Source organism: Miscanthus floridulus, chromosome 18 (assembly GCF_019320115.1).
Source record: "Miscanthus floridulus cultivar M001 chromosome 18, ASM1932011v1, whole genome shotgun sequence".
In the NCBI taxonomy this organism is placed as follows: Eukaryota; Viridiplantae; Streptophyta; class Magnoliopsida; order Poales; family Poaceae; genus Miscanthus; species Miscanthus floridulus.
In genome coordinates, this window is record NC_089597.1 from 114,300,973 (window position 1) to 114,311,600 (window position 10,628).

The following is a 10,628-nucleotide window of genomic DNA, read 5'->3' on the forward strand; positions in this document are numbered from 1 at the left end:
TATCAGATAGTGCCAAAAACTCCATCGGCAACATGAATACCATATTGACATCTGCCGATGGACCCTTATTTTTGTGTTTTACCTGCCACTGCTGATGACCAGGCCTTTCATTGGAGGAATTTTCCTCTTGGTATAAATCCTCCTGACGCTCACGTTGCATCCTCCTTCTCTGCGTCTTTGTCAGACCCTCTGGGCACCACCGAGGAAACTTGGTTTTCCAAACCGGCTGGTAACAAGTCCTAGTTGGTTCTACACGACGTATATTAGGGTCCCTGTAGAATATTTCCTCATCGGGAACTCTTGCGTTTGCCATCTCCTCAAGCTCCTCTTGATTCCTTGGAAAATATCCAGCGCGTTTACCAAGCCTCTCATGTACACTAAGTCTGCCCCCCAGCCGATCATGCACTGATGCTCTGCTTCTGATCAGCTCATTGATAGACAAACCCTGATTACCACGTTGAAACCTCCTTTCTGAACGATTGACTCCGTAATAACCATTACACTCAGGGCAATTTTCAACAGTTGGCAATTTAATACCTTCTTCCCAGCAATGGATGAAAAACGGACATCTCCAATGATCTTTATGTCGATTCCATTCTTCCTGTCGTCTCATTTCTTGCTATTGTCGATATCGGTCATTACATTGACGCCAACCCTCCTGCTGCCTTCGATGAGTAATCACAATGCCAGGTCGAGGAGGATTTTTGGAACTACTGCTTTCTCCTAGCAAACCCTTACTCTTTGCATCATCGGTAGTTATCCGATGTTGGGGGTCTACTGACGCGTTTTTCTCAGCAGCCTCTGACGTCAATACCTTGGTCTTTCCTTTGGCATCCAACATATTTGCTAGAAAAGGGTGTTGATCAATTTTCATCGGCTTCTGGGTCTTGGAAGTACCAAACTTAATTCTCCCAGATTCAATAGCCGATTGTAACTGTTGCCTGAATACCTTGCACTCATTTGTACTGTGTGAAGTTGCATTGTGCCATTTGCAGTACAAAATCTTCTTCAACTCTTCTGCCGATGGGATCACATGATTAGGTGACAGCTTAATTTGGCCCTCTTGAAGCAGAAGATCAAATATTTTGTCGGCCTTGGTGATATCAAAGGTAAACTTTTCTGGCTCTTTTTGACCAAAGGGACATGATATCGGCTTTTTATTCTTAACCCACTCAGCTAAGCCGATAACTGGTTCTTCATCAGAGTCAGAATCTCCTGCTTCTTCAACAAATGATACCTTTTTACTCCAATTCTTTTTTGGTTCAAAAACCCTAGTATCTTGATCAGAGATCCTTTGCACAAGATGACTGAGGCTTTCAAACTCCTGAGAAGCATATCTGTCTTTAAGATGTGGCAATAACCCTTGGAAAGCCAGATCGGCAAGCTGCCGATCATCCAGCACCAGGCTGTAGCACTTATTTTTTACATCTCGTAGCCTTTGTACAAAGCTCTCTACCGATTCATCATTACGCTGTCTCAATTTTACTAAATCGGTAAGCTTCTTTTCATGGATTCCAGCAAAGAAATACTTATGGAATTGTTTTTCTAGATCAACCCAAGTAATAATAGAATTTGGTGGTAATAAAATGAACCATGTAAATGCTGATCCAGACAAAGATGATGAAAATAATCGAACTCTTAATTCATCTCTGTTAGCTGCCTCTCCACATTGAATAATGAAACGATTGACATGTTCCATTGTTGATGTATCATCTTGCCCAGAGAATTTAGTGAAATCCGGTACCTTGTACCGATTTGGGAGAGGAATTAAATCGTATGCAGGAGGGTATGGAGTTCGATAAGAATAAGTATTGACCTTGGGCTTTATCCCAAACTGATCCTTCACAATTTCTGCTATCTTATCGGCCCAAAAAGCATCAGCCTCCTGCTGACGAACTGGTTGAATTTCTACAGGAGGTGCTTGCTGACATCCCTCCACATATCTTTGTAGCCCATGATCTCCAGCAATCGGCATATTTGCCGTTACTTGTGGTCCATTAGCCTGTTGGAAAGGATTCATCGGCTGGGCTGCCGATGCTTGATTCTGGAAACCAGCTTGCATATGACCTTGTTGAATCCCTGCAACCTGCTGATTTCGCTGAACTGTATGTTGAACAGGTAACTGTCCTGACCAATCATTATTAGAACTCATCGGTACAAAACTTACCAATGGCTGGTAATTTGCTGATATTGTTGGATAATTATAACTGGTTTGAGGCATGAACTGAACCCCAGTTTGACTCATAGCAGGGGCTTTCTGCTGCATCGGCAGTAAGCTCGCCGATGGGCTTGAATTGAATGTTTGAACCATAGGCATCTGGAAACCTCCTGAAGTTGGTTGCACAGAAGTAGTCGTGGCATATTGAGGCACTTGAGCCATCGGCGAAACAGCCGATGGTATAGGCGCTCTTCCTACTGCATCAAACACTTGAGGTAATCTAGGATTGAAAGCAGAGGACTCTGGAGGCATGCCATATCCCCACCAATTAGTAGGAATCTGGCTATTCTGAGACACAGGGCCTGACATAGCTGATGCCGATAGATCTGTATTAAGCTGAACTCGCCCTCCTGGTAGTACCTGATCTGATTGTATCGGTGTAGATTGAATATTAGGTGAACCTGCCAATACTGGAGGGGAAGTAACTTCTGTACCCACAACGGCCGAAGGAGCCGATGGAGTTTTGACAGATGCCGGCTCTGGTTGATGATAGGCAGGCCCCACGTAATGTGGTGCCGCTTGTCCTTCTTTGAGAGTTCGAACCACAGCATTATGAACAGTATTGGACAGCACATTGGAATGATTAATCAAAGCATGATTTACTGCAGAATTAACCATCTCTTGAAGTTTACCAGGATTGGAGTCAAAGGTAACCTGCCGAGGCAACGGCAAATCTTGCTTCTGGATGACTTGTCCACTCTTGTTCAAGCTAAACGATCTCAGACAAAGCTGCTTGTATTCTTCTACAGCCTTTTCCATAGCCTGCCTCTGTTCTTCCTTGAGATCTTCTTCTAATACTGCGATAATGTTCCCTGAATCGATCTCGGAATTGAACATATTGATTGATTTGTCCCACCAGGCGTGCCAAAAGATGTGTTGATGCAAAAGTGATCTGCAAACACAAAGGGCTAATACCCGAATCGATATCCAAAGCATGCCAGTCGATTTGACCTGCTAATCGACAAGGATGAAGATACGAACACTTTGGTCCTGACAACAGTGATACGCCCGGAAGTCACGGCCAAGAGGTGCTCACGCGGAACTCGAGAATCGCCGAAGGTCGCACTGAAGCGATGCAGCTCGCCGAATCAATGAGAACTCGTAAAAAAGGAAAAATATGCAAATTGACGAAGTCGCCGAAAAGTAAGTAGATGCAAATAGGAGTAAAAGTTGGTTTTGATATTGATTGATATATCTATTACATTGCCCCTTACTCCATATTTATACCCTGATCTAAAGAGACACAACCAAACACAACTAGGACACCAATCCCATATCTAAGGAAACACGTGACTCTTACACGAATCATAACCTAACAAATACAGAAAAGGAAATCAACTCCTATCTATTTCCCTGTCCGCCTCAATTACGATGGAAATCTCACCGTCCTCCTTCCCATCGGCATACTCCCTATTTCATCGGCAGTAGTCTTCAAGTCTTCCTTCATCGGCATACTCCCTGTTTCATCGGCAGTAGTCTTCAAGTCTTCCTTCATCGGCATACTCCCTGTTTCATCGGCAGTAGTCTTCAAACCTCCCTTCATCGGCATCGACAATAACACCTCCAACCTCATCGGCAACGCCCGAGTCCAAATCAACCTTTCCATCGACCATCACCAGCTATCGGCAACCATCTTTACAAACCATCTTTCATCGGCTATCAAAGTATTCAATAACTTTCCCCTTGCCGATTAGTCCACTCCGATTATTTTGACACGCGCAAAAAACGGTGTCAACAGGAAGCTACATTGCACCATATTGCTGACAACACCCGCCGTGGGTTAAACCTAGGTGGACATGAAGCAAATCAGCATAGCAGTTTCAAGGACTTTATGGACACCAGACCACCAATTTTCAAAGAAGTTGCAGAGCCGTTGGATGCAGAAGAGTGGATAAACACCATGGAAGATAAGTTTTGTGTTCTCAGGATGACCGAGGTATTAAAAACTGAGTATGCAGCTCATCAGCTGTAAGGCCCTATGGGAATGTGGTGGAAGCACCACCGCACCACTTTTCCACCTAATGCCCAAATTACTTGGTGGGAATTCACTGAAGCTTTTCATGGAACATACATTCCCCCTGGGTTGACAAAAATGAAGTTTGGAGAGTTTCTCGCCCTAACTCAAGGTACCAAGACTGTGACCCAGTACCTACATGCATTCAACAATCTGAGTCGCTATGCCTTTGACATGGTGAATACCGATGCCAAAAAGATTGCTAGTTTTAAGAGAGGTCTGAATCCCAAGATGATGAAGCACGTGGGTACGAACACAAGGATGGGTTTCAATGACTTTGTTAGTGACTGCTTAAAGCAAGAGAAGAACAACAATGTGTATGCTACTTCCAAGACTCGCAAGAGAGCTTTTGAGTCGGGTCTGTCCCAGCCAAGGGCCCCGATGGCAAACCGTTCTACATATTGTTCGCCTGCCCCTGGTGCGAGGTTCAGGCCACCCCAATGTAGGAATCAGAATGCCCAGCAACCTTAGAGGAATTAGAAGCCATTCAAGATGGCGGTGCCACCAGCCAAGACTGGACAAGGCAGTTCAACAGGAGCTGCTACTCAAGTAAGAGGCCTGTGTTTCAACTGCAATCAATCTGGGCACTTTGTGAAGTTTTGCCCATATCCCAAGAAGCAGCAGAATCAGTACCAAGCTCGTGTGCACCACACCACCATTGATGACATCTCGGAAGGAGAACCCGTGATAGCCAATATGTTTTCTATCAACAATCATCCTGCAGACGTTTTGTTTGATTCTAGATCGTCTCATTCATTCATAAGTCAAGCATTTGTAAGGAAGTATGAGCAAAAGATAGTTGAAATGGAATATGCTTATCGGATCAGTTCAGCTGGGGCTGATCTGTTAACTAATTAGATAATCTGGGGAGTAACCCTATGTGTAGCAAATAGGCAGTATAAGCTTAACTTGATAGTTATGCTAGGGTTAGTTCTGGATGTAATCCTGGGAATGAACTGGATGAATAAGATGGGAGTAGTAATTGATGTTGGAGGAAGGAACATTTCTCTCAAAGAACCTGTTGGAGAAGGTACATTTCAAGTAACTTTACCTCGGAGAATAGAGCTGGCCAGTACAACTTGTGCAGTCCAAACTACACTTATAGCTAAGATTCCAGTAGTGTGCGAGTTTCCGGACGTGTTTCCAGATGAGTTACCTGGTCTTCCACCGGACCGAGATGTTGAGTTCACCATTGAGTTAATCCCTGGAACACCACCAATCTCAAGAAGGCCGTATCGGATGCCTCCAAATGAATTAGCCGAGTTGAAGAAGCAACTCAATGATCTGTTGGCTAAGGGTTTGATTCATCCTAGTTCCTCGAAATGGGGATGTCCCGCACTGTTCGTGAAGAAGAAGAAGGATAACTCCTTACGGATGTGCGTGGACTACCGACCACTGAATGCGGTGACAATTAAAAACAAGTATCCTTTACCTCGGATTGAAATCTTGTTTGATCAATTGTTAAAAGCCAAAGTGTTCTCCAAGATAGATTTGAGATCAGGGTACCATCAGATCAAGATTAGACCACAAGATATACCCAAAACTATGTTCTCCACCAGATATGGTTTGTACGAGTATCTTGTCATGTCATTTGGTTTGACAAATGCTCCGGCATACTTTATGTATCTGATGAATTCGGTCTTTATGCCAGAATTGGATCAGTTCGTGATTATGTTCATTGATGACATTCTGATATACTCTGAGAACGAACAGGATCGTGCCGAGCACCTGAGGGTTGTCTTGACTAGACTCAGAGACCACCAGTTGTATGCTAAGCTTAGTAAATGTGAGTTCTGGCTAAAGACAGATCCTTTTCTTGGTCATGTGTTATCTGAGAATGGAATCTCAGTGGACCCTAGTAAGATACAAGAGGTTATGGACTAGAAGGCACCCAACACAGTTCAAGAGGTTCAAAGTTTTCTTGGATTTGCCGGTTACTATCACCGTTTTATCTCGGACTTCTCAAAGATTGCCAAGCCGATGACAAGTTTATTACAAAAGGATCATAAGTTCGCTTGGACAGAGGAGTGTGAGGCAACTTTCTGCACCTTGCGGAAATTGCTAACCACTGCTCCTGTTCTGGCCCAACCAGATATAGAGAAGCCATTTGACGTGTTTTGTGATGCATCCAAGAATGGTTTAGGATGTGTCCTGATGCAAGATGGGAGAGTTATTGCTTATGCCTCACGTCAGTTGAGGAAGCATGAGGTTAACTATCCTACACACGATTTGGAGCTTGCGGCTATTGTGCATGCTCTAAAGATTTGGAGACACTACTTGCTTGGAAATGTGTGCAATATCTTTACAGATCATAAGAGTCTCAAGTACATATTTACTCAGTCTGAATTGAATATGCGACAAAGAAGATGGTTAGAATTGATAAAGGATTATAATCTAAATGTGCACTATCATCCGGGAAAGGCAAATGTAGTAGCAGATGCCTTAGGTAGGAAGTCACATTCTCTTACTGTGCAACCATTGTTTGAAGATGGGTTCAATTTGTTACATCCTGTTGTGTTGCATAATATCCAGGTTAGCTGTACCTTGGAGAGCAAGATCATTGAGGGTCAGAAAACAGATAAGAGAATATTCTATATCAAGGAGAAAATACAGAAAGAACCAACCAAGCACTTTAGAGTGGATGAACAAGGAGTGTTATGGTTTAAGGACCGTTTGGTTGTACCGAATGAACGAGAGCTCAAGAACAAATTGATGGATGAAGCTCATCACTCTAAGTTATCTATCCATCCTGGAAGTAACAAGATGTACCAAGAATTGAGACCTCGTTATTGGTGGACGAAGATGAAGAAGGAGATTGCAGCTTATGTTGCTCGTTGCGACATGTGTTGTAGAGTGAAGGCTCTTGACATGAGACCCGCAGGAATGTTGCAACCTTTGTCAATACCAAATTGGAAATGGGACGATATAAGTATGGATTTTATCACCGGATTCCCTACCACACCAAAGGGAAATGATTCGATTTGGGTAATTGTAGATCGCCTTACCAAATCAGCTCACTTTTTACCAGTCAAAACAACATTTTGACCACCTCAGTATGCTGAGAAGTATATTGCAGAGATTGTCCAATTACATGGTATACCAAAGACTATCGTGTCTGACCGTGGGCCACAATTTACCGCTCATTTTTGGGAGCATCTTCATAAAGGTTTGGGTACTAGCTTGATTCGAAGTACAGCTTACCACCCACAGACAGATGGGCAGACAGAGCGAGTTAATGCTGTTCTTGAAGATATGCTTAGAGCTTGTGTGTTGTCATCTAAGGGTTCATGGGAATCATGGTTACCTTTGGCAGAGTTCGCTTACAACAACAGCTACCAAGAGAGTATAAAGATGGCTCCATTTGAAGCATTGTATGGTAGGAAATGTAGGACACCATTGAATTGGGTCGAGCCGGGAGAAAGAAGGTTTTACGGAGTCGATTTTATTGGTGATGCTGAGAAAAAGGTCCATATTATCCAACAAAACATGAAGGCGGCACAGTCACGCCAGAAGAGCTATGCCGATTGGAGAAGGAGACCGCTAGAATTTCAAGTTGGTGACTACGTTTATCTGAAGGTCACTCCAATGAAGAAAGTGCAAAGGTTTGGTGTAAAGAGAAAACTTGCACCTAGATTTGTAGGACCGTACCAGATCGTAGAAAAGAAGGGTCCCGTGGCTTATAAGTTACAGTTACCAGAAGCGATGGGTTCGATCTTTCCAGTCTTTCATGTATCACAATTGAAGAAGTGCTTGCGTATTCTAGAAGAGAGAATAGAACCTCAGAGCATTCCGCTCAAATCAGACTTGGAATACCATGAGCAACCGGTTCGAGTTTTGGACACTAAGGATAGAGTCACTTAGAATAAAGTGGTAAGAACATATAAGATACAGTGGAGTCATCACGATGATGGTGATGCGACATGGGAAACAGGAGAGTATCTTCAAAACGCTTATAAGGATTTTTATAACAAATGGTTCGTAACTCTAAATCTCGGGACGAGATTCTTATAAATGGGGAGGGCTGTAACACCCCTAGTGTTATGCTTGCATAATTGCACTTGCATTCCATGAACATGAGCATCATTCATCCATTCATGAGCTTATATCACTTGAAACATGTGAAACATGACTATGAAACAAAAGTATCATTTCAATTGTTTTTCATCGTTTCAGTACATTCAGTGCTTGATTCTTGTATGACCAATGTGTGGTATGGCTAAATATATTGTTAAACATCTTAGCTATGCTTAGAAAGTCATTAGGAACAATGTTCATGTTGATCATTTTGCCTAATTAAGGTTCCAAATCATGGTTTGACTTGTTTTGACCCTAGGACTTTTTGGTTTGACTATTTAAAAAGTACAGCTTAGAATGTTTGCATGTCTGAGCAACCTAAAGCAAAGTTGTAGCAAATTTTATAAGGAACAAAAGTTGTTTTATGACAACTCATGAAAATGAGCACAACATGTTCAATTTGGGCCCACAAGTCGGATTGTGGTGCTGACTCAACACTTAGAATTTTCTAAGTCAGAAATCAAAGTCCAGTTTCATCTACTCGACTTTGGCTTGATACAACTCATTATTCTTTGAGAATTAGCTGATAAAGTCTAAAGCATTGTTGTAGCCCTAACATAGCTTTACAACTTTCATGTATACGATTTGCACTGATTCGCCACGATTTGAGAGATCTAGCGCCATCAAGTAACGCTGTCAGTCAACTCGTTGTTTCAACTGAATGCTGAAATTTTGAACTCGGCATAGTGCCGACCGGTGACAGCTCCTGGCCGCTGCGTGGCCACCACACGCCGTGGCTGGCCTGACGCTGTTGCTCGCTAGCGAACGCTTGAAGGCCACGCCCGCTTGCCATCCCACTCGTCCTCGCCCTCTATTTCTTTCTCTCGCGCGCCGGAGCCATCGAGAATAACCGCCGCCGTGCCATTGCTCCGCCGAGCCCGTGCACCCTCGCCATTGCCTCGCTTCTCACTCCAACTAGTCCGCGACTCCATTGTTGTCGTCTGGAGCTCTTCCACCTCGCCACCGAGCCGGAGAGTCAAGGTAGGCGCCATTTCTTCTTCTTCTCCGCCGCGGATCGCCATTGCCGCCGGAGTCAGGGCTGTGCTAGCCTTGGCCGACCACCATCAGAGCTCTATCCCTCCTTCCTCTCCCTTCCCTCAGTTTCCCTGTGTCACCTTGATGCTCACGCCAAGCTCAGATCGGGCCGCCATGGCCGGAGTTGGCCGGCGTACCTCGCGCAGCGCTGCCGCGACCGCCATTGCCGCCAGCGACCTCCTCCGCTATAGCTAGGGGGTCCATTTTATACTTCCATCGGTGCGGGGCAGCGTACTGTGCATGTTGGTGCCACCCCCTTCGCCGGACTGCTCGCCATCGTCGAGCAGTGGCCGGTCAACCGATCTCCCCTGCCTCTGGTGGGCTGACCAGTGGGGCCGGTTGACCCGTTGGGACCTGCCTATCTGTCTCTCTGGTGTAGTCTTGGGTGCAGATCTGGGTGCACATAGTAGTTTAGGATCCAACCAATTTTCGTTTATAAGAAAAAGGATTTTTCAGATTTAGTTTAAAGCTTGGAAAAAGACCATATCTTGGTCATTTTTGGTCCAAATCTAATGAAACAAATTTTGGTCATGTTTCTTATCACCAGATCTATCTGTTAGAAATATTGCATGTCCAATTCGTGATACTTTTCTGTGTAGCTTTAATTAAATTGATTAAATGCTGATTTCTTAGAAAATGTCTAGTAAATAAAGTATACCTCAGAAAAATATGGTTCTAATTTTGTTAGTCTTCTTGAGTGATGTACTTTGCAGTAAAAATAGAAGTCATGCATGTCCTGTAGGAAAATTTTGAGGTGTAGTTCAAGTACCTTTAATGGCTGATTTTTATTATTTTACTAGAGAGCCAAAGTTGCATAAAACATGCATGTGATAATTTTTGTACAGTGATTGTATGCTATGAAGATCATAGGAAAAATACTAAACCTGTTGTTTGACACTTTTCATAGTGCAAAGTATTTTCATGCTCATATTTGTGCCCTAGCTTGTCATTTTTGTGTAAGCTATTTTACTTATCTAAATGACATGAAAATTTGATGGTAGTCTACTTAGAGTAGTACTATGCTACTGTGATTTTCTCAGATTTTTATAAGCACCAAAAATATAGATAGCTGTGGTAGCCCTGATTTAACATGAAATAAAACAATCTTCTTTAATGCGAGTTTAGCTAATAATGTTCGCTTTGGTGTATCTTTGAAGCATCTTAGTTTGCTATGGTGATTCGGTATGCTAGTACAGTGGTTGTCATAGTAGATAGTAGTACATGTTCTTGGATGATGTTGACTACCTTGTAGAAGAGCTTTGCTACGACCTATACATTTCATGCATC

The 10,628-nt window shown here is 43.3% G+C and overlaps 1 protein-coding gene across 1 annotated transcript; it reads left to right on the forward strand.

Moving 5' to 3' along the window:
* The first annotated feature begins 4,196 nt into the window (after positions 1-4,196).
* On the forward strand, positions 4,197-4,703 carry LOC136524410 (uncharacterized). The gene has a single exon (XM_066517801.1). The coding sequence runs from the start codon at positions 4,197-4,199 to the stop codon at positions 4,701-4,703; it is 507 nt and encodes a 168-aa protein (XP_066373898.1).
* Positions 4,704-10,628: the final 5,925 nt, after the last annotated feature.

Bases quoted from the DNA above. Each gene is read 5' to 3' on its own strand.
- LOC136524410 (XM_066517801.1), top strand. From the start codon at position 4,197: ATGGGAATGTGGTGGAAGCACCACCGCACCACTTTTCCACCTAATGCC.